We start from the raw sequence: 25719 nt of genomic DNA, 5'->3' as shown, positions 1-25719 counted from the left end.
GTTCTGAAAAGTCAGTAGTGTATTCAGACTTCAGACAATTACTTTATGTGTATGTATATATGTATGTATTATTATTATTATTATTATTAAATAATAATAAGTTATGGATGCGTATACTGCATTGAAAATTTAACATTATAATCTAGACAACACAGTTTTACTAAGTATTAATAACTATAATTTGCTGTTATGTGAACTGATGATATGTTTTCTACAGGTTTAGGATGTGTGTAGTGCAATGTCCATTTTTTTTTTTGTTTGTTTTGTTTTTGTTTTTTCAAAATTAGAAATTTCTCTTAAGACCATTTTCAATTTTATTTTATTTATTTATTTTTAATTTTCAAAATACTGGAATAATCAGTATAAAAAATTTAAGATTTTAGCAGTTTGTCAGTTAGGAAATATGACAATACCTGCCAAATCTTTTGTTTTTAGTGCTTTGATTTATATGGAGAATTATTTTTCTGATTCTTTTGAAATGAATTGGAATCGCGCTGGTTAATTTTACTGATTTTTCAAATTTATATATATTTTCCTTATTTCGTGAAAATATAATTTTTATACGAGGGCTGTCCACAATGTAGCAGACGTTTTGAAATAAAAAAGTAACAGAATGAACAAACCAAATTGTATTATATACATTTGAAAGATACACTCTTACGCTATTTTTCCACATAATCGCGATGCAAATTAAGGCACTTACAATACCGTGGCACAAGTTTTTCAATACTGTCGCAGCAGAAATCTGCCGCCTGCGATTTCAACTACTGACTTACACCGGCATGCAGTTCGACGTCAGTATTAAAGCGTTGTGTAGCTAGCCATGTCTTCATCGCTGAGGAGAGATGGTAGTTGCTCGGCGCCAAATCCTGGCTGTATGGTGGATGATGGAACACCTCCCATCCAAAACCATCCAAAAGCTCTCGGGTACACTTGGCCGTATGTGGACGTGCGTTGTCGTGAAAAATGTCATCATCCCATGTCCGTACACTTCACACGGTTGGCAATGGATGTCATTGGCTGGTGTTTTTTTTTTTTACCAACAAAAACCTAATCACAGACCGCACCTCACAAGAGGCGGGATTTTCTATTACAGTGCGCATTGTAACACGTCATAGAAAGCACAGTAAGAGCATCACGGTCCTCACGTTACCACAGCTGGATGCGTACTGAATGTGGCAACGTTCTGACATCAAGATGGCAACTCTAGCCCCGCCCACTGCTGCGATAGGCCAAAACGTCTGGGACTTTCTGGACAGCCCTTATATATAAAACTTTAATAATCAGATTTAAAGAAAATAAATTTTAAGAAATAATCCAAGCTCATTTTTTTTTTTAAAAAGCAAGGGACATTTAACTAGATTTGAAGAAGAAATCCGTAAAATACACCATTAAAACTCCAGTTAATTTCAAAGAAAAAATAATTCTCCATATAAATCAATAAACTAAAAAAAGAAAAACAAAAATGGCATAAGTACTCAACACCGTTAAGATGTGTTAGTTAAAACTATGTATATAAAAAGCAATTGCTTTATCAATTTGAAAACTTTAATAGACTGTCCTATTCCAGCAAATAGTTCTTTTTTTCAGGTTTCCTCTTGCATTTCATTGTGAGAGGTACACGAAGAGGAAATCCTATTGCAGCTGTCTTCGTGTCTTGGTTCCTTGTTGAACTAATTTTAATTATTGGTTCCCTGAACGTGATAGCCCAAGTTAACTCTGTTTTATTTTTGCTCTCGTATCTTGCAACTAATTTGGCATGTCTTGGACTTGAACTTGCATCGGCTCCCAATTTCAGGTATATGTCAATTATTTTGTTTTTCTTTTTTTTTCCTTTTTCTTATTATATCAGTTTCATTTCTTCTACCATTCTGAAAAGTAATAAAGCTAATCATAAAGCTAACTTTGGAAAGAAAATTGAAAATGCAAGTTTGTTACTTTTAATCAAACAATGTAATGTATGAGGCGCAGTCAAATGAAAACAGAACACCCTCTGTAAAATACATTCCTCGTAAAAGTTGGCAACACTGCTGTTACTTATCGGTACTGCCATCTCTCGAGAGGAGAAATACATAGTAACAACTCACAGATACACACGATTGTTGATCTGTTGCTCTGTAGGTGAGCGTGGTGAAAAGTGTTTCGTGTCCAGCATTAGAATGAAGGCAAGCAAAAAAAAAAAAAAAAAAAAAAAAAAAAAAAAAAAAAAAAAAAAAAAAAAAAAAAAAAGCAGAGAGGTGTGGTTCTTATTTTGGTAGCTGAGGGTGTTGGCACACGTAAAACTCATCGTCACATATGTCTGCTGTGTATAGCGAACACTGCGTAGCACTGACAAATGTGCAGGAGTGACATAAGACGTTCCGAGAAGGACGCCCATCACTGCAAGACGATTACCACCCAGGAAGGCCCATCCATTACCCCTGATGTGACTGCACGGATTGATGTTCTTGTCCGAGAAAACTGACGAATAACAGCGGAAGAAATTTGTGTTCAGGTCGGAAATAGCTATGGCTCCGTGTATACCATTATCAAAGAACACCTACAGTTCCGAAAAAAAATGTGCGAAGTGCGTTCCGCATCAACTGACGGAGGGACAAAAGATTGACAGAATGGCTTCATGTCTGATGCTTTGCAGCAGTACCACGAGGAAGAGTATATTTCTGTCCTATAACGTCACAGGGGACGAAACGTAGTGCAAGAATTTTAAGCCCGAGAGCAAACGGCAAAGTCAACAATGAGAACACCCCAATTTTTCACCGTCAAAGAAATCCAAAGCTGTTCACACAAGTTCCGGTAAAGTCATGATGACCTTCTTCTTCGTCTGCAAGGGCCTTCTGCTTGTTGACTTCCTCGAGTGTGGTACCACAATAAATGCGAAACGCTATGAAGACTCTTTGCAGAAACTAAGACGAGCCATAGAGTAAAGCACCCTTGAATACTGTCGGAGGGAATCATTCTTTTGCATGATAATGCCCGTCCACATACTGCCAATCTGGTGCTAGATACGCTTCAGAGCTTTGACTGAGAAACACTTCGACATCCTGTGTACAGCCCATATCTTTCCTCTTGTGATTTTCACATTTTTGGCGACCTGAAGAAAGACATTCGTGGACGTCGGTTTCAGTCGGACGAGGAAATGCAAGAGTGAGTGAGGTTGTGGATCCGCCAGCGACCTAACTCCTCCTACAAGACTGGAATTGATTGTCTTGTCTCCCAGTGGGATAAATGTATTAACGCATCTGACAGTTACTTTCAATTTTTCTTTTAAAAAATCCATTGCTACCTTTTCGCATGTGTTCGGTTTTAATTTGACTGCTTCTCATATAAATATAACAGAATCATTAATATCAATTATTTTCAGTTTCATACAGTTGTGAGATTCTTTGCTCCATCTATATATTCTCTTCAATAATCTTGTAATAACGTTTATCACAGATTACAAAAGTTATTACCTTTTAAAGAGTATGAGCTTGGGAATGTATAAGGCCATGCATTAATACTCAGGAACTTATGCATAGGAATGGCGAGGAGTAATATCCTAATAATAAACGCAAATATCTGAGTTTAATATCCTAATAATAAACAGTCGTGCTAATAGCTGTATTTACCTGCGCTATTGCTTGTCTGTATAATGAAGTTCTTGAATAATTGGATAAGTCTGGTATGGGGATTGGGGTGGGTGGTGGGCAAACTAAAAAGATAGTAATAGGAGCTTTTAATCAAGCGTGCGGAACCATGGCTCGGCGGAACAACTAGTACAAACTAGTTTTAAGGAACTGCCAGGGTATTAAAAAAAATGAAACACTGAAACACTACAATTTCAAGAGTGGCAAATCATGTATGAGTTAAAATGACATTGAAAAAATTAGTTTTTTTGTAATGTTAAAATTCAAATTAAAAGATTTTTTGCCGACGAAGAGACACTGGCATATCCAGCAAAGCTATGATTATCATGAATAGCTTTGTCAATGATATCTTCGAGGGTATCGCTGCTGAAGCGTCTCGTTTGGCCAATTACAGCAAGCGGTCAACTATAACTATTCGGAAAATCCAAACCGCTATGCGCCTCCGTTTGCCTGGCGAACTTGCCAAGCACGGGTGTTAGTGAGGGTACCAAGGCTGTTACCAAGTACATCAGCTCTTAAGTAAAATTCTTTTCCAAGATTAAGACTGGAGCGAATCAAGAATGAAAAATGGCAAGACAATTTAGAAGGAAGTTTATAAGAGTATAATGAAACAAAAATTATTATTATTATTATTACTTATTTATTTATTTATTTATCTTTGTTGTTGTGAATTGTTGTGTTATTACTGAAATTTCCCCACTTCTCGCCTGTGGGGTTCATCTGAGGACTGAAATTTCTTGAGAAAAGCTTCAGCTTCCACTACACTTACGCATTAACTTTATTCAATACCTTTATGCAATAAGTTTTTCAATAGTGTCTTCTTTTTATATTGGTGCTAAATTCATGTATATTATAAATTTGTTGTGAAGCCACTGCAAACATTACATGAAACTACTAGTCCATTGTCTTGATGTTTGTAGTGGCTGTTAGTAATATTTTTTTCAGTGTTTTTACAACAAATTTATAATCTACCCGATTTTAGGTCCAATATAAAGAAAAGTTGTACTTAACAACATAAATTATTGGTCAAAACTAATACACAAGAGGAGTAGAAGGTGATGTTTTTCCCAAAATTTCAATCCTCTGGTTAAGCTAACAGTGGGCGAAATGTCTGCAATACTAAAACAATCCACACAACAAGAAAGGTAAAAACTTTTTCTCATTGTATATACAGGTAAAAAATATAATCTGTAACATTATATACGAGTATACTTAAAGGTATTATCCCAAAATTTATCTAGTGAAACTGAATGTTTGCAGACAGTAGGAGTGGACGTACGACCTTCCGATTATGAAGTACAGAGAACACTAATCGTTTATCAACTTCGGTCGCTAGAGATTACTTAATAGGAAGTGTTAGTAAACTGCAAAACAAAATAAAGTATAACTCTGTCAGATTTACAGCGCCAACAATATGAACCAAAGTGTTACCGTAGACTTTGCATTATTCAGTATTCCTTTTCGGTAACCCAAGAAGCAGTGCGTTCTCAGTATTTATACAGGGTGTCTATCGATCATGAAAGTCACGAAATCAGAAAACAGTCATGAAAGCCAAGAAAGAGTCATGAAATTTAGCTTTTGGGTTACTTTATTATTATTATTATTATTATTATTATTATTATTATTATTATTATTATTATTATTATTATTATTATTATTATTATTATTATTATTATTATTATTGTTATCTGTACAAGTATAAGTAGAGACTAGAAAATTTTGTTCTATTAAACGTCAAAATTCACCGCCAAAAATGTCTATGGTCGTCTGTAGACGCTACCAAATCGTAAGCAAAGCACAGTTCTATCTCATGCATGAAAAGTCGGCCTAATTCGCACCCAAATTCGCTCTTGAGACTCTCTTTCAGCTGGCATCATTGAGCAGTGGCGATGCAAAAAGCATAGCACTGTAGAAACTACCTACGCATCTAACCAGTTTATTCAACTGTGAGAAGACTTCAAATTTTTATCCCTCCTGGGAACAGCCTTTGAAAGTAGAAATAAGATAAAGATAAGTGTTTAAAAATATAAGTACTGTTCTTAGTTTTTGAATGTTATGAAATTTTATGATTTCTTAAAGAAAAGGTCACGAAATTTTATTTTGGAATTTTAATGTGCACTCTGTTATATATTTTCTGAATTTTAACCTACATCTCATTAAATCTTTATACGAATTGACTCTAAAAACTGTACTTTAAACATGTATTGCAGTCTTAATTTTCTCATCATTGTAGATATTTGTTGGTTAATTATTGCGCTAATTTGCCTTCTGAAATTAAACTGATACTCTGTTATAAATGAATAGAAGTTTTAATAACTTACAGAGTGAAAATTGATTTGACTGGACTGGGAATCGAACCCGGGATCTTTGGCATACCGTATCGATGCGTTAACCACTATGCCACCCAGTCTGCTTCCCAGAACAGCCAAACACTCTCTACAGAGGATTGTGGTGTAAAAATAAAGTTTAAATCGGTTGTTTCCTCTTTTCATTAATATATAGAAAAGAAGTTTTCTTCAATGACAAAATCGTTTGCTTTCCGCAGTAGCTTTATCGTTTTACTCTTAAGCAGTTTTTCGATTATATGTTACATAAATTGAATTCCAGTACCAGTAGCTTTTATCGTCGGGTAGAAGTTTTAAAATTAAAAGGTGTATGAAAGGCAAGTTATATTTTTGTATAATTATTCGTTTTTCAAAAATCAAATCAGCTTTTGTTACTTATTTCCAATGGCGGCTCTAGAGGGATGTTACAACGATAAAAAAATTAAATTGTATCGCTGCAAGCTACGGAAAGAAAGCTTCGTACAACTTCAGAAAACTATATACAAGAATTATTACCATCAGGTGAACTTCTTTCCTTAGCTTGTAGCGGAAAAATTTAAATTTTTATCGTTGTGATTTCCCTCATAAGCCACTTTTGTTTTATTTTTGTACTTATTTAAATTATGCAATATTATTCATTTTCTTTTAGAATTAATAACTTTATTTTATTTTTAGGCCGTCTTTTAAGTATTTCACGTGGCATACGGCATTAATTGGACTTGTTGGAACTTTGGTGATGATGTTTATCATAAATACAATCTATGCGTCATCCAGCATTATATTGTGTTTGATTCTAATAATAGTATTACATATATTTTCTCCAACAAGAAGTGCTAATTGGGGATCAATCAGTCAGGCTCTCATATTCCACCAGGTAAGATCACATACTCTTTTATATGATAATAATAAAATACCTAGGTAATGTGTGTGTGTCTTTTATCAACTTTTAACACAGAAAGGAGCCACGTAGAGCCATTAAACTTTGTGCACAGATAGATCTGTACCGGATCTAATCACGTACGAAGCCGCTTTTTTCGATTTACGGCTTGGGAGATCAAAGTGTATGCATAAAAGGTAAGGATAAATATCAATGGTGGTGGGACACCGGATATTAATTGCGGTAGATTAAAGTTTAGCCTCCCTTTCAGCAAAGAGACTATATGAGAAGTGGGTCTGCTGCTTAACGAGGTATTCGGACCAAATAAGCTTCTCCTGGGAATCGAATCCGGGTCTCTTGCACCAAAGGCGCGTAAGCTAATCCTATACCCATGATGGAGCTCTCGACGGATGTTAGTGTCAATTCATAGTTTTCGGGAACGCTGAAATAAATAGTGACACTCCGAAAGCTATTCAAGTCTTAAGTTTAATCGCCATCGTCATTGGAGTAAGGAAACGTCCAAAATGACTGATATTAGTTCATAGTTTTCGGGATCGTTAAGCTGATTGATAACAGTCTCGATGACGTTTAGGCAAGAAGGGACATGGCATTTGGCACGGAAATTGACAGGAGCAACGGTGAATATGTTTATTTATTTATTTCACCCATATTGACAGGACAACACCAATGACGTTACTCTTAACTATTTATTTATTTCACTCATTTCTTTATTTTCAGATATGATATATTACATAAATCTTACCGAAGAAGGAGTAGTTCTGCTATAAATAAATAAATATTTGTTTACAGTGTTAGACATATCAGCTAGATACAACAGCTTGTCAAATTTTGTACATTAAAAATTACAGATTATAAAAAGAAAGTTCACCTCTTGCAACCCCGGATCATTCAAAATTTACAAATTGAACTCTATTATTAAATACATATACTACTATTCTTTTTATATTAAAATACATAAAAATGCGATATATATTTTTTAAAACTTTTATTCGATTTTTTTTTCTGTTATGGTTTCTAAGAACCCCACCTAAAATAGGCATACTGCTTATAATAACATACGTTATGTTGTTCTACCATAAGGGACTTTCAGTAATTAGGTTTTGAACTATATAAGACCAGCATAGATCATTCTTTTCAATGTTGTCTGTTAGTGTTTCATTATGTAACAAACTTTTTTTGTTTTTAAACCCAAGAAACTAATATTTAAAAATCTTACTCTTGGTTTATATCCATAAGTAATAAATTTGTGCGTGGTTTAAAACTTGATTCTTTGATAAATCTCTAATAATTGCTTTAATTTTCATAAGTGAACTCTTGATTACAGAGACACGCGTTCTCTAATTGTGATCTTTCTGAAATATTGCATATATAAGAAATAAGCACATCAGTATTCTTAAAGTTCTTATATTGAGATAAAGCATAAAATTTTCGTTAATATCTCCTGATACTATCTTTAGATGTTCATTAAACAAAAGCTCCTCTATTAATGTTACTCGTGAGTATTTTATACTTCTAATTTTTCTAGATTTAATCGTTTATACAATGTCAAGCGCTACATTGTTTTCATTGCCTATGCCATAGGTTTTTGTTTTGTTTTATTTGCACTAATAGATATTTTATTAACCGGCTTCAAAAATGGAAGAGCTCTCAGTTCGACTTGTTGATTCGTATGTTGTGGATTTGTCCACGCGTAACTTCGACATGGGTGCACCAATTACTCAGCTGTGTTAATAACATATATAACCGAGTTCATTGTGTATATGTTCACGCATAACTTCTACATAGGTTTCTTCAATTACTGAACTGTTAATAACGTATATAACCGACTTTATTTGTATATGTTCATGCATTACTTCGACATAGCTGCACCTCTTACTGAACTTAGTTAATAATATGTATAACCGACTTAATTGTGTATATTTTCGCTCATTATTTCGACATAAGTGCCACAAGTTTATTGATTTACCGTGTCTGAAAGAGTATGCTTCCGCGGTGTTTTCATGTAAATTTCAGTGGGGTTTAATGGTAGTCTACGAAACAAGACCATGTAACTGTTCAACGGCTGACAGTGTTATATATTGTGGGGTTAATAATGGGGTGTAATATTAAAATTCTGATAGCCATAATGCCATTAATAAATGTAAACATATTATTTTGGAAAGAATTTAGGTTTTCCAAAATTCCTGTCACTACTTAATAAGTTACACCTTTAGTTTTAATTATGGAAACGTGAATATGTAAATGATGTAAGAAAGGTTGCTAGGATATTCATAATGATTTATTGAAATATAATAAAATTCAATATAAAACTAATTAATTTAAATTACAAAAGTGAGATTTAAATGAGAGACATTTCCTATTACATGATAAGAATCTTGAACATTTCCTATTGAAAAATCACAATTCAACATTTATCCATATTCTAGAATAAGAGAAGGATTGTCACTTACGTTAATACTTGGCAGAAGAGACCAAACGATCCAACCTTTGATGAGCGGGAGAGATCCATCACAATGCTTCGAAAGACGAAGACTTGTAAAGACAACTGCCTTACCTCTCCACTGTACTGACTGGACCCCGAAGCAAATTTACGGCAGTCTTTTATATGAATGTGTAACTGTGGTCTAATTCCTCTTAACCTATCTCTGTTATGACCCACTCACCTACAGAAGTCACGAAGCATAGAATAATATTTAGAATTTTACTGTTAGTTGGAAATTTCTGGTCTCTTCTAACTCCTCAACATCAAGAAATAAATAAATTTCTGGTTCTTCAACCTGTATGAAAAAATATTTAAAAATTATATAACTTTTTTCTCGACTGCGATTACACCACAATAGAAAGTTAGTGCCCTCCTTTAGTTTGATTTTCCACCTAAACTACCAGGGCAACGAAAAAGTGGTAAAATAAAACATTTAAAAAAGAACAACTAAATTCAAGAAGGAACAGAGAAACTAATAAAAGAGGCCTTAGAAAACAGAAAATAATTTTAAAAAACGATAAAAAAAAGAGAAAGCAATTAATTGCTATCATCTAAAAGAAAATTAATGCCTCATAAAATTTCCATTTGGACTATAATTTTATAGTAGACATTATTTATTTTGTATTTTATTTTATTTTTGTTTTGGCATATATTTCAAAATTTTTAAAATAGATAATAGTAATGAATTATTTTCTGCTTTGTAGCGCTTTTTAGGAGTGCATCTGTCTGTTAATATTTATTTTCATTAGCCAAGTTTACTACCACACCTACGTAACTTTCGAGTCTATACAGCATTAATAGTAACCCAGCTTTAGTAACCTTATGAGTTCCTTCGTGGTTAAACGGTTAGCAAACGAACCTTTGGCGTGGGAGACCTGGGTTCGATTCCCAGCGGAGTTCACGTTTGGATCCCACGTTAAGCTGTTGGTCCACGTCTCATATAGCCTCGCTGCTGAAAGGGACGCTAAACAGAAAATCAAATGAAATTATATCTAATAACCTTATACACTCATCGACAAAAAAGTGTATTTTATATACAGATAGGGTGTAAATATATTATTTTCAAAAGGTTTGTTGATTTGTTTTTCATAAAAACATGCTGAACACTGAGAGTATTGATTAAGTTAAGAGGTCTTTTGCACTTTAGATGGCTATTTCCATTTGTTTGAAGTTTGCAGATTTCAGTGAAAGATTGTACATTATAAATAGTATTGATACTAAACCATACAATGAATGGGCAAAGATACATTGCCTGACAAAAAGTACACCCGATACCCGACAAAAAGTACAAAAAGCCTTTATTAATATTATTGTGTAGGACAATCTCTGGCTTACAGAACAATTTCTAGTCTCCTCGGAATAGATGAATAAAGATCCTGAATGGTTTTCAATGAAATCTTTACCATTCTTCCTGCAAAACATTGACAATTTTCGTTAATGAAGGTAGAGAGTTTGCTCACACTTTTGTGTTCAGCACCGACCACAGTGGCTCAGTATTGTGGAGCCCATGGTAACTGTGACACTTCTCTTCGTACTCATAAAACCAGTCGTAGACGATGTGAGCTATGAGTATTATAAGAAACCACGAATGAATCCACAAACATTGTGTTGTCCACCATAAGCAGAAGTTCTGTGTAAATTTGTATATTCTAGGAAATAGGGTAACTTAAGGTAGTACTATTTGTAATATTTGAATTTATTGCAGGTGAGAAAATATCTATTGCTTTTGGATTCAAGAAAGGATCATGTGAAGTTCTGGCGACCGCAAATGTTGCTAATGGTTGTAAATCCACGATCGTCATGCCCTTTGATTGATTTTGTGAACGATATGAAGAAAGGAGGATTGTACGTTTTGGGTCATGTGAAAGTAGGGGATTTTCTAGATTCTGACGTTGATCCGACAATGGAAGAATATCCCCATTGGTTAGCACTAGTAGACCATTTAAAGGTAGGTTTTTTTCTGTCATGTACTTATTCATCCTGTATATTTCGGTTATGTTTCAACTTTTCAGATTCTCAGCAATTAAAAGAAAAATGTTAACCGAATATTTAAAACAATGTCAAAGGGGAATAGTCTGTAACAGGTGATTATCATCATAAGTATTCTGCCGTCACTGACAGGTCATTTACGGCTGCAGTCATTGACAGATCATTTGCCGCTGCAATTAAGAAACTTCTGTGCACTACGATCCTCAGTTGTCCGTTTTCATACCGTCTACCAGCTGTAGCAGTATTTCTTTCCCTGTTTTACCTTCCACCATCCTGTTTATCTCGTATTTCTAAATACCAATTCTTCAATAACAATTCATAATCAGTTTCGTTTTCCCATTTTAATTATCTCAAGTATAACTAATAAATTAATACCGTAATATAAATCAGTATACTAAAGTGAAAGTATTGCTGTGAAATTGAAATTATCTTCAAATGCTAAAGATGCTGTTTCAATCTTTTTTTTTTTTTAACATCTACAAAATTCAAAAGCCGTGGTTTAGGACTTCGCTATTTAGCACTGCGCTCCTTGTCAAATCTATTATATAACAGTATATAAAGCCTGTTATATAATAGCTAAGAATCAGCCTTAACAAAGATAAAGGAAATCTTGGAAAAGACTGCGAAAAATTCTATTAACAAAAATTAAATATTAAATACATGTAGAAAAATTTTAGTCCATGCACATATATCGTCAATGTATTATAAAACTCAGTAATTTGGATACAAATATGGTTTGGCAATGGTGATTTCGAGGCACATTTTATAAGGTGACCCATAATTCTTGAAATAATTGTTTTGTGGAAAATTTTCAACGACTGTCCATAGAAGATTTGGGCTTATTTAGTTCTTTGAATGGAATATACATAATAATTAATTAGTGATTGAAGTAGTGTACTATTATTTTTAATATAATAATTTGTACGTCAACACAAGAACAGGTGGAAACTTCTCTATAGATATTTTATGTTATTGTAAATAGTATCCAAATCTATAAATTTTTGTAATTACTTTACTATTACCGAAGCAGAGGCGGATCCAGGACGAACTTCTGGGGAAGGGGGAGGTTGTAATACTGCTACTTAGAGCTACTTTTAAGAGCTCCAAACTCTGGGATGGGTTTTATTTATATATAAAATAAGAAAGTTTCCTCTTCTGGGGGGGATCGTCCCGATCGCCCCCTCCCCTGGATCCGCCCCTGCACCGGATACCTATACCAGAGCATATGAATATGATTTGAGCTTTGAACCATCACGACAAAGAGGCATTCGAGATTTGTGCGTGAAATATAAATGAGCATTTGAAGATAATTTTAAGTCTCACAGCAGTACTTCCAGTTAGTATTGGCGTATATTTATATGTGTTGCTAACGTTCAGTTAGCAGTTATTTACCTTATATTGTGTATTTGTTTAATTCTTTTTTTTTTTAATATTTTGTCATCTGTTACTTCTTAAGATGAAATATTGTAGGAAAACATTAAGAAAAAAGAAAAAAAACTACTCTGAACACCGTAAATAATTTACGTTACATTTATTAATTAACACTAATACCTAAAATTATAAAAAAACTTCAATGTGTCTTCAGACTTTCTCATTGGATTTCAGTGAGTTTGCAAATTGTGCACAGCTAAAACACGAGGTAACCTTATGTTCTTCGCAGTTATGATTTCTGGATAAGCGAACTGTTGTGTTATTCTTATGTTCGGCAGTGCTGCTGTACATTGCTTGAGCCAATCCTGGAATTACCCCCTTGTTGCGTAACTACAAAAAGATATATAGATGTTAGTCAAATAATAAAACTGTTTTCACTTTAGCGGTATCTTAATAAATCACTGTTACTTATATTAAATCTTTAATGCCTCTTCCCAAGCATGGAACTTAACTAAATTGCTGTTTTGATCCGAAAACGGAAGGTTCCTCCATTCCATTTAAATCATTAACCTTTCACAAAATGAGTTTTCAGAATTCAACTAAATGACTTTTTTTTTTTTTTTTAACTTGGTCGAGATGTAACCAAATCTTTTTCTCGTACTAGAAAACGGTAGATACACTTCATTTTGTAGAAATTGTCAGAATAATTCTTTGACCCTCCTCCCCGGAAGTTTTTTCCCGAATGTATCCTTGATTTAGGAAGCAAAGCCGGAATCTAGCAAAATCAGTTTGTGAAAACTAAAAACGGATTAGGTTCAATCAATATAATGAATAATGCTACTTAAAATCGGAACTAAAAACGGATTAGGTTCAACCAATATGATGAATAATGCTACTTAAAATCGGATAATTCACAGTACATTTTACTGTGGTCTATGCAAAAGTAATAGATTTGTATTCCGTGCAACAGAAAGCCTTCAGATAACTAAGTGTCCTTACGTTTATCAGCTTATAAATTGTAGCCAATGACTAAAGAAACGTCCCGGTGCGTTCGGGCTCGGTGTCACCTATATCAAATTCGAGCAAGTGAATAATGGATTCTTATATGGGTTACGATCTAACAAGTAAGGGACCATATGGTTGTCGCGCAAATCAGATGCAGACATACGCCATCTGATTGAGCATGAAAAGATATGGAGAACACAGAAATTTAAGGTGCTAAGGGCCATAGGGAGGGGAGCGAGGAAAGAGGAAACATTGAATGTCGGCAAAATTGAAGAAAGTCAGGAATGACGGGAAAAGTTAATTTCGTGCAAACAGGGAAAGAAAGTCAACCAAAAGAACGAAACTAAACGTAACAAGGGCATCAAGGACGAAGAAAGATCATAATCAGGGTTACCATCCGGACCGCAGTGTTGCCAGCCCTGCATAACATTGATATGGAAGGTATAGCACAGTATAGCAATTCATGCACAAGGAAAAATATTAGTAACACAAAAGGCAATTGAAAAGACTCTGTACACGTGCGTAAAAAGGTTTAACGATAGTCGTGAGTGAATAATGTACATGAGGGATGACAAATATAGACATGAAAGTGAAGGGGGTGCACATGATAACACAGAAACGAAAGCGTTTGGAAGCATCGTTCCATGATGATGATGATGATGATGATCGGTGTTCTGCCCGAAGGCAAGTTTTGACCTGAAGGTCCCAGGGCTGGATGAACCCATGGTGGTTTGCTATTGCCTTCTATGGGATGATAGTGACGTATAAAGGACGGGAGCTACAGTTTTACTTTTGGATCGTTAAGGATCGTGTTTTGCTTTTGGTTGACTCCTGGACTGCAAACAAGGATGACACTCTTTACAACATGACAGTTCCTGACGGTGTTCAGTTCTACAAAAAGCTGATTCCTCCGAAATGTACAGCCTTATACAACCTGCTGATGTGTTCTTCTTTCGTCCATTCAAAAACATGAAGAAGTTCATCACAGATACGTTAGCGTCCTCCAGTATTAATGTGTAGCAACGTGAGAGCTTTCTCCGCCTTCAGTCATTTGTTCATTACCAGTTTTCCTCTAGCCGATTCCAAAAGATGATACGCTTTGCGTTTTTCAAATGTGGCTACTCCAATGAACATCCTGGACAGCTTGAAACATCTTCCGCATATTGCTTTGAAAAAGGACTCTCAGAGAAATGCTGCAGAGACGCGTGTGACCAGCTTGCTTTCATCCGCTGTGCTCACTGCGAGAAATGTTTGTGTGTTGACCACGCATTCATTCGTGATCTTTACGTCAACTGCAATTAAACTACAAATGGTGCGTACTGTTCTCTATTTTCCTCCATTTGTATTCACGCGATGTAATATTCACTCACGACTACGTTAAACCTTTTTACGCACGTGTACAGAGTCTTTTCAATTGCCTTTTGTGTTACTAATATTTTTCCTTGTGCATGAATTGCTATACTGTGCTATACCTTCCATATCAATGTTATGCAGCGCTGGCAACACTGCGGTCCGGATGGCAACCCCGATTATGATCTTTCTTCGTCCTTGATGCCCTTGTTATGTTTAGTTTCTTTCTTTTGGTTGACTTTCTTTCCCTGTTTGCACGAAATTAACTTTTCCCGTCATTCCTGACTTTCTTCAATTTTGCCGACATTCAATATTTCCTCTTTCCTCGCTCCTCTCCCTATGGCCCTTAGCACCTTAAATTTCTGTGTTCTTCATATCTTTTCATGCTCAATCAGATGGCGTATGTCTGCATCTGATTTGCGCGACAACCATATGGTCCCTTACTTGTAAGAAGAACATTTGTACTAAATTTCAGTTTTCTGGGTGTAACGGTCTTGAATTTCTGTTTCTGAGTCGCTTTTGTAGGCAGTTGAGAAGACTCTACCGTGAACAAAGTAATTCGAATTGAAAGGAAGGTCACTGGATTTTTTTTTTTTTTTTTTTTTTTTCGTATCATGGTCATGTGATAAACCAAAATTTGTGAAGAAATGTACTACTTTTCTTAAATTTTAATGTAATACAATTTGGCTTTAAACTTCAGTTTTGAAGTTAAGTGCGTTTGGTTTAATATTGTGCTTCAGAAAGGAATGAATGTAGTCAAGGTAATATTCCTAATCCTGTGTTAGATCTATTATTAGTATGATTGTTTTATCTCTTTTTAGGTAAAAGCATTTGTTGAGCTAACAATGGCAAGATCTGTTCGAGAAGGTTTACACCACCTAATACGCATATCAGGTCTTGGAGCAATGAAGCCCAACACCATTGTATTAGGTTTCTACGATAAAAATACGCCTATTGACTTTTTTGAAAAGTAAGCTATTATTTCATGATATTAACGCATACTCTGTACATTAATTTGAGTTCTATAGTTTATATGTATATAAAAGTTAAAAATTTTGCATTTTCTTGCATAAATATCAGAAATGCATATGCAGGAATGGACAGAAATAGGTGAATATTTTTTAAATAACAATATTGATATCACAGATGGGCAGTATTACCTTAAATAGCTAGCCTCGTGATAGCCTTGTTCTTAGTTTTTTTTTTTTTTTTCTGACATGTAAGGGGTCACATTTCTATACTTAGGTATATATTCAAACAAGATATGCTACTGCTGCTCAGAGGAGTTTCGACGACAGTTTAATGCACACAATGCATCACCACAAAACACAATCAATTTAGAGAGGGTATGAAGTTTCAATAAACAGGCTCTGTATGTAACATTAAACCATCAAGTCGCAGTAGATCTGTTAAATAGAAGTTGCTTTTCTAGAGTTATGAACGTAGGGACGTGTAGTTCGAGAAAGTTGACTAGGAGAGATGTTACGGCTTTCCGCCTGCTAAGACGAAATGTTTCCACACCCCTTAACGACTTATATTTCCAACCTTGTAATCACATGGTATAGTCACTAACAGTTAGGTGTGAACAGTAAAGAATTCAAAGCTGTCGAACATTGTTGTATTTCTTTCTTGCTTTCTTTTCTTTCTTTCTTTCTTTTTTTAAAAATTCTTTTCATCTGGCAAAGCACACTTTTATCTCGATGTGGGAGGTAAGATACCTAAGGGTTTTAGGGATGATCAATTCAAAGACCGCTCTCCTGCTTTGGCCATATGGCTTACTACGGTGGTTACCTTACTGCTTATGACTTCACCACTTTTTCGATGCATCCCGAATTTCTTCACAGTGACTTTCGAGCACTCAGCAGTGGGGTTGATAATCAGTACATCTTTACGCTAAGGACCCAAAAATTCTTCTTTCACTTCGTCACTGGTTGGACGATTCCAATGAGCTCTCTACTAAAGCTGAGTTGCGAGTCTTCCGCCTACGACAGTCGCTTTATACCGATGTCACAAGTAGGGTAATGGGATGCTTCCATTGCGCAATAGGCCGAAACCAATCTCTCATTGTCGGCTGGAGGGCTTGCGAGTGGAATTCTAACAGCATATCCAGTGTCGGCACCGGAGCTTTAAGGCAAGCTCACACTCTCCTTTTGATGCCTAAAAACACCGCAAAGTACCGAATTCCATGCTAGGATCATATCTCACAAAGCCCAAGCCATTTTTGGTAATCCCTGAAAATCAAGAAGGAAGGACTTGGTGGAAGTAATAAGCAGAATTGCAGTCACTTAGCCTTTAACAGGGTATTTATCGGTCACGAAAGTCATGAAAAAGTCACGAAATCAGAAAACGGTCATGAAAGTCAAGAAATTTAGCGTTAGGGTCACGATTTGTTTTATCTGTACGAATGTAAGTACAGACTGGAAAATTTTATTGTTTAAAACGTCAAAATTCACCGCCAAAAATGTCTATTGTTGGCTTTAAATGCTACCAAATCGCAAGCAAAGCACACTACTATCGCATGCGCAAAAATTCGGCCTAATTCACATTCAAATTCGCTCTTGAGACTGTCCTTCAGCTGACACCATTGAGCAGTGGCGATACAAATCGCCGAAACCACTTACGCATCTAACCAGTTTATTCAACTGTGAGAAGATACCAACCTTTTATCACTCCAAGAAACAGCCTTTGAAAGTAGAGATAAGATAAAGATAATTACTGAAGAATATAGGTACTGTTAATAGTTTTTAAATATTACGAAATGTCATGGTTTGGTGAAGAAAAGGTCACGAAAAAGTCACGAAATTCCGTTTTGGAATTTTAGTAGACACCCTGTTTAATAATCGCCTTAACTTTGTCATCGGCTTTTGTATTGTCTGAAAGTAAACTGTTTAGAAGTAATCATCCTGTGTAATCGAGCCTCATATGCTTGAGGACGATATGACAATACAGTGACAATAGCTGCCGAACGGTGCGTAGACATGCTGAACAATGTCCTTGTACCAATCAAGAAATCTTGTTCAAGCAAGATGAAACTTGTAATTTGTTTTCGGCGCGTACTGTTTCGGCCTGAACAAATTCCTTGTATCAGTCGAGAGAACTTGTTTAAGCAAGACGGGACATACTGTTTCACGATTTGCAGACGAGATGTGTCCACCAATTTCGGATATCGCCCCTCTTGACTTTCTGCTGTGGAGATATTTGAAAGATGTTGATTGCGCAACAAAACTAGTCACACTTCATAATCTCCGATGTTACTTAATATACAAGACTAAAAATATCCTCCGATATTACATAGCTCACGATGTCAGAAACATCTTGCTGTTTGAGCGGGCAATGAAAGCTTCAGAAGGCGACTCCAACATTGTGTGCAATATAGTGGACACCATTTAAGACATTTCATTTTCAAATAGGCATTGGCATAAGTAGATACATATGTAAAATCTTATTATTTTGTATATTAATAGTACATCATGTAAAGTTCATTAATAGAACATTTTTTTTTTCTTTTTGGTCTGTTTCTTAGAATTGTAATAGAATGTGTTAATGTAGACACATTAACATGCCATTGAGAGAAATAACACTTTACAATTTATCTAAACTCATGCTTGATTAAATATTTACTTTCTTGTTTCATTTCAGGGAATCTCGTTTCCAAACTAGAAATTTCCGTACGCTGCAAAGTAGCGGGTCACAAGTTTATGTACTGAGAGATGATGAAGAAGACAAGTGCCTTGACGCTGCAGAGTATGTGGCAATGATTACTGATGTACTCAAGATGCAGAAAAACATATGTTTATGTAGACATTTTCATTTACTTGACAAAACTTCACTGTTGAAGTAAGTGTTTTACTTGTGTGTGATTAATCTAATTAATTTTTTAAACAGGTCATGAACAGATTTATATCATATGCATTTTAATCCTACAATGTTCTGCATAAGTATCTCGAAGTAGCATCCATTGGCTCTTTTTTTTTTTTTTTTTTTTTTTTCGTTTCCTTTGTGTTCTAGCGTATCTATTTCTCTTCGTGTAGGACAATTCTTTTTATTTACTCTCCCAACATTTTTAATATAATGGATTTTACGGACGATTCTTTTTTTTTTTCTGACAGTTAACTGACATTAGTATTTCTTCCGTTTTGGATAGGATATTTACTTTAGTATCGGAAGCGGGGTTCCTGTCCATTATTCGCTCCATCATCGAATCTTTATCAGCCTTTATCCCACAACCCTAGTCTCCATAGTTAGACCAACACAGAAATGTCTTGCATAACACGGTTAATTGGTTCCAAGAAACTGGAAATTCTGAGCTATGCAAAACCGTGTTGTTCGATGTATATTTGCAACTATCTGTAAGCACCTGTTGTTGTCAGGTCTTAATTTAGAACATCGATTTAAAGAGGGGAAAATGTTTTTAATGTATTCCCGGTATTTATCCTTTACTGTGAATGTAAATCTACACAACCATGGAGTAATTCGGGTTGCATACACGCAAGATGCTCTTAGAAACGTGTAAATGTAATAAATGAAATCTTTCAATTATGTTCCACGTTTATAGCCTGAATTCTACTAAAGGAGATGGATGAATAATGAAAGGAATTGATGGAATCCCAGCAGAAAAAAACATACCGTACATGCGCATGTACAACATGCGTCTGGAAAACCCTTGAAATTGGAACACTGTTTTACGCCTGATCATGTGCTCATGTTTTTTTAAAAACATTGCGTGTTCAGTCCCTGGAAACGGAAAAACACAGGTAAACAAGGAAGAAGTGAACACCTGGTTTGTATCTGGAAAAAACATATTTTGTACCTATAGCCGAACGCAACATCTGTGGACTGCATGTTTTGCAACTGATCTTAACGTGTTTTATCTTCAACAGCAGCTGATCATCCGCTGAACATTGCATGTAAAAGGAAGAAGACCAGTGCTATTCTAGTATTGTTCGAGAGCACTGAAAATGCAATGTACAGGGATCGCAAACATGCAGTGAAAGGGGAACTGGAAATAGGCGTAATTTTTGGCCCTTTAACTTACATTTCTGAGGGTAGAAGAACGAGACACCGGAATTTTGTTGTATAGATTGTGGCGGCCATTCAACATCAAATTTCAAGATGGCGGCTATTATTTCAAAATGGCAAGCGTCTACGCTACAGGGCGCAGTTTTTGGTCTTTTATCTTTGAGGGTAAAAACACGAGACACCTGAAATTTGCTATATAGTTTTTGGTGGCTATCCGACTTAAAATTTCAAGATGGCGGCCATTATTTCAAACTAGCGGGCATTTACACTATAAGGCACAATTTTCGGTTTTTTAACCTGTCCCTGGTCTTTAGACCTACTAGCTATTTTCCATTTTGTGGTAATTATAAAATGTGTACACTGTTGAATGAAATTTGAGTTCGAAATTTTGCTGAAGGAATAAGAATCAAGACTGAATTTCCAGCAACACAGTGTTTCTAAACATACCAGTATCTTCTGCTGGTCCAGGAAAATATAAATTCGCACCTGCAAATTTCTACCCACACAGTGAGCTTTCCAATATTGTCGAGATTAGTCTGTTTTGTTGGAAATTCAAGAATTCATTCGAAAGCAACATGTAGCTGGACACTGCATGTACATGATGTTGATACAAGCAACATATACCTAATAACAAAACAGCTTCCTTTTTTTTAATTTTATTTTATTTATTATTATTATTATTATTATTATTATTATTATTATTATTATTATTATTATTTTATGAGAAACCCATCTGAAAATGGCCTTTTCTCGGATTTAAAACATTCTGTCTACCAGGCATGTTTCTTTTATATTTCAGACAGTGTACTGTTTCTCTGTAACCTGCAAATACATGCTGTCACTACATACCATGTACAGTTCATGTTTATACAACCTTTTTCTGGTAAAACAAACCACCTGGAAATCCTATTGTCCGTATTAAAAACATACCATGTACCAGACATGTAAACGACAAACTCCTGCTAGATGAACAATTCTCTGGAACCTGCATGAATATTCGGCAATACAGGGAAAAAACAGCTCATGTTCACAGCAGATTTCTTTTGAAATTTAGCATAGCTGAAAATCACGTTAAAAAACGGAACACATTATATGTAATGTGCAGAAAATTTTCTTTCAACATTTAAAATACCGGCTGGCCTGGAACGCAAATGTACATATTTGCAATATCGGTGGAGTATAGTGTATGTGTTGGTACCATTACATACGCAGACACGTTTTCACTAAATACCACGTGCTACACATGAACCTACATTCGCTGATCTGCACATGTCTGCAGCCCGCAACATTTTTTTCTGAACATTGCTCGTCGCACAGGTACTGATCAGTCAATGTACAGTGCACACATGTGATTTCATGTCAGAACAAGAATTATTACATTCAAAAACAGGTGTTATTTCCCGGATAAGTTCCTGTTTCTGTTCCAAACCATTTTCTTTACACGTAACACCTGTAGCACATGAGCAAAACATGCGAAAACAGGCACTGTACATTGCCTGTTTTCTCAAAAGTTTTCATGAGGGATGAGAATATGGAAGGGAACTTGTTAACCCTCGAACAGAATGTTGTCCACTACAAACACATGTGACGAGAGATCCCTCGCATCATTGGTGAGCTTTCTACCAGAGCCACCGTTCTTCCGTTCTTCAAGTAGTTAATATCGGCACGCTAATACTCGATTTGACTTACCCACTGTTTTCATCTGTACAAGCATACGTGTTAATTGCTCCTTTTATTTTGGTAATTTTTGAAAACTTGAATAGTAAATGTATTATCAATTCGCAAATATGTGTAATAACAAGAACCGCGTGAGACCGAAACATTCATTGCTCAAAACTGCGTTATTTAATATTTCTACTATTCTGCTTATCTGTTCTCGGCACCCTCAAAAAAATTCCTAAATACGTGCATCGAACCTCAAGAGTCTTTACGGATTTTCTAATCCAGCCACCTCAGTTTGTTTTATCAAGGCCACTAATATGTACTCTCATGCTTTCCTCGTATGCCAAACCTATTCTTAAGTCGCCTTGAACAACAGATTTTACACCATCATCACTACAACTTGTTTGTGGATTCGATTCATAGTCATTTTCTTAATGTATACCCACTGTCAACCAGCACAATAATTAACCCTGCAGTTCTTAAACAACAAGTGCTTACTCAGATTAACTTAGTTCTTCTCAACCATATTGGTACTTTCCTTGTTGTGAATATCAGACTTGAGTTGAAGACCCTGAGAGTGACGTACACAAAAAATCTTCTAACATTATGCAATGCTTCCGATATAAGAGCTTCATCTTTACCACATCAAACCTTCTTTGGGCATTAGGGGGTTCTATTCCATCATATCGTCCTTCAATAGCTTTCTTAAGATCGTGTCGTCAGCACTACAACTGTGGATCCCCCGATTCTTTAAACCGTATTCCTTTTAACCCGTCCCCCTCCCCCAGCTAAAAAAAAACTATGTTGCACAAATAAATAATAAATAAAAAATCAGTTATTGGTTTCTTGTTTAAAGTCTGTTGTTAGTATATGAGGCGTGAATCTACAGCTTAACGTAATCTAAACTATATGAATCGAACAAAAGACTCACTACTATAGAGTTCTCTAGAGGTGGCATGTGTATATTTCGTACTCTACTTAAACAATTAGAAATAATACTGTTTAATTTTTGTGGTTTCTCACTCTCTCTGTGTTTTTTAAGTTATTGTTTAAATATCCTTTTTATTGTCTTGTGCCCACCACTTTTACTTTTACAACTGCAATAAAGTATGGCTACCAAATAAGGAGAGATGTCCGTATACTATTCACTCTTAAAACCCAAATAGAGTATAACATCATTTATTTAAAAGTGTTAGATAAACCGCAAAATATTTCGACTCTGATTAGACATAGTTCAACATTGTTTCTGTTCATTTTGTAGCTTCTTTTCCTACCATATATATGCAATATATAAGCAGAAAACAGAAAATGCAGTATTTTCTATTCAGGTTGCTTAGAGCATACGAAATCACGCAAGAGTAATTGGTTGGGGAAGAATAGGAAGATTCCTGACTACGCCCCGTGTGTAGTGTTTGCGAACTTGACCCAGACACATACGCCATATTATAATTTTTTTTTCTTACAAAAGCAGTCCAAATTTTAACGTGAAGAGAGACAAGTAAACAAAGTAGAAAAAAGCAAATAAATAAATAATATAAATAAGTAAGGAATACTTTTTATTTATGTGAATTTAGCGTCCATTTCAGCAGCGAGGCTATGTGAGACCTGAACCTACAGCTTGACATGGAATCCGCACCACATGAGCTCCGCGCCAAATTCAATACATAGCCATGAGAGAACTCTAAAGATAACAATTATAGGTAAAGATTAATTTAGTTTCTTTTACACATTATTATTGTGTCTGTACATAAAATTGATTTTTTTTCAGGTCCCGAAGTAAGAAGTATATAGATGTATGGCCAATTAATTTTTTGAACCCTAATGACACTGATCCTTTTGATACTACCAGTCTTTTTATGTTACAATTAGCGTGTATTATCAATATGGTAAGTAAAATTTGTAATTCTTATTTATCATGTAAATAAAATATGTTTTCTGCGATTTTTATATTTATCATAATAGTATTGTAGGAATTTCTCATTAGAAATTTATTTGAGGGTTTTCATAGCAGAATTTGTACTTTATTAGAAATTTGTAACTTAACTTGTTTCTAAAATAAGGAATTTAGAATTAGTTGCCTGTATTTCACTGAATAAGTACATAAATACATACATACATAGAGAATATCAACGAAATTTGACAAATAGTTCTCGGGATGACTTACAAAATATTGATTTATTTTTTGAAAATTGGATTTCTTTTTAACATAGTTTCCCTTTTTAACATAATTTTCCTTGATATTAACATATATCTTAGTACAATGAGGATGTAAAGCCTTTGTCATTGTGGAAAACAAATTCTTCTAGGCTTATCAAATACTCCTCCTCCAAATTCTTCGTCTAAAGAAAATCGAAATCCGCCATACCGCTGCTGCTGTTGCTGCTATTATTCTTATTATTTTGTTGTTATTCTTATTGTTTTTGTTGGTGTAGGTGGTTCGAAAATAGGTATGATAGAGGAAGGAAGTATGCTTCTAAATCTGGCGAATAACTCCATCTTTTATGCATTATATTTTCCAGTGATTGATCCAAAAGCCTTGCTGTTATTAAGTGGTGATGGTATTACCAAATGCATGGTAGTCAATGGGACGGATATCTTTTGCATCTCTAAAAGTAGAAACCATAATGTTTTACGATAAACTTCACATACATGGTTTTCTCTGGGGGTGGAAAAGAAGGAGATATTTCATTCATTTAATTGCTGTATTTCTTCTGGAGCATAATAGTATGCATGTTTTTCGGTAGTTATGCAAGTTTGTAATTTTTACTTTTAGTATCGATAGGAGAGAGGAATACATGGTGATCGTGAAAAATATAATTCGAGATTTCAGCGGATTACACGTTTCATGGCCCTTTAAACAGTGGTGCCCACCCACCCCTCATGTGCATGACGCACCCCCCTCAATTGTCTATCCGTAGGTGTTCTTCCATGAAAAAAAAATCTTTTCGATTAACTTTTACACCCCCTCAAACATATTTATATAGATTTTTAACCCCCCCAATATTTCAACGACGCAGTTTGCGTCATAGCCCCCCTTTGTGGGCACCCCTGCTTTACAAGCTGAAAAAGCGATTTTTGGTTGTCTGTCTGTCTTTTCGTTCGTTCGTCCGTCTGTCCGTTGGTCTCGATGAAAATGTGCTCACTCGCCTCGAAGCCATACGGTTCAACGAATCCGCACCGAATTTTAAATTTAAAGCTTTTATAAGATTTCCTATGGGCTTTTTCTTTGAATTTTCTTCATATATCCGAAATTAAGGGTAGTTTGCTGAAGGGTGAAAATAAATAAATAAATAAATAAAAAGTTTTCTCGATAACAGTTTTAACGATTTTGATTATACTCCATACATCAATATTTCATTGTGTGTTGATCGCCATAGAGTAAGAGCAGTAATGTATAGCGAGAAACAGTTTTCTTCAATCAATTAAGCGTGCCAGTAATATGTTCTATCTCCACTCTAATCTCTGTACTAAAACCGAAAGTAGTACAAATCTACTACCGCTTCCGATTTCAATATTAATTGAGAAAACATTACGCCATACAGACCGAACTCCTTCACATGATAGGGTCCGCGGTGGCTCAGTGGTAAAGCGTTTACCTCTAGTGCATGGGGTCCTGTGTTTGATCCCAGCTCGCGCCAAGTGAACTTTATGGTGGACAAATACTGTGTGCGGGGGTTTTCTCAAGGTTTCTCCCGTTTCCTCCCACTTTCTTCATTCCACCATTTCATTCATTTTTCATCATCCCCGTCTCCTTTAGTCTAGCCGGGACTTAACCGTGGGACATAAAACTTAAAAATTTCATTTCATTTCCTTCACGTGATGCACACGTACACTGCTGCTTGTTTATGTATACACGCAGGTAGTTATCAAAATTGATAAAAGAAAAGCCCATGTAGTGCAACACGTAATCTTTGTAAGTCAGTAACACTGAATATTCGTGCACTGCATCTGTCTTTTGTTAGTCTGTGTTGGGTGATAGTATTACGTAAAATA

General features: G+C 35.3%; 1 protein-coding gene across 2 annotated transcripts in view; it reads left to right on the top strand.

The window, feature by feature from the left end:
- Window positions 1–25719, top strand: part of LOC145671084 (solute carrier family 12 member 9) — a 107786-nt gene that overhangs the window by 71312 nt on the left and 10755 nt on the right. For both annotated transcript variants that reach the window (XM_081739827.1, XM_081739829.1), the window contains exons 8-13: window positions 1591–1798; window positions 6626–6824; window positions 11036–11278; window positions 15867–16015; window positions 18685–18882; window positions 23495–23612. In XM_081739827.1, coding sequence (XP_081595953.1) covers window positions 1591–1798; window positions 6626–6824; window positions 11036–11278; window positions 15867–16015; window positions 18685–18882; window positions 23495–23612 — 1115 coding nt within the window. The remainder of the gene's footprint in view (window positions 1–1590; window positions 1799–6625; window positions 6825–11035; window positions 11279–15866; window positions 16016–18684; window positions 18883–23494; window positions 23613–25719) is intronic.

The sequence above is a fragment of the Thermobia domestica genome, chromosome 15 (assembly GCF_964235325.1).
Source record: "Thermobia domestica chromosome 15, izTheDome1.hap1.1, whole genome shotgun sequence".
NCBI lineage: Eukaryota > Metazoa > Arthropoda > Insecta > Zygentoma > Lepismatidae > Thermobia > Thermobia domestica.
Note: the sequence above shows the minus strand (reverse complement) of the source record. Positions and strands in the feature narration are given on the sequence as shown.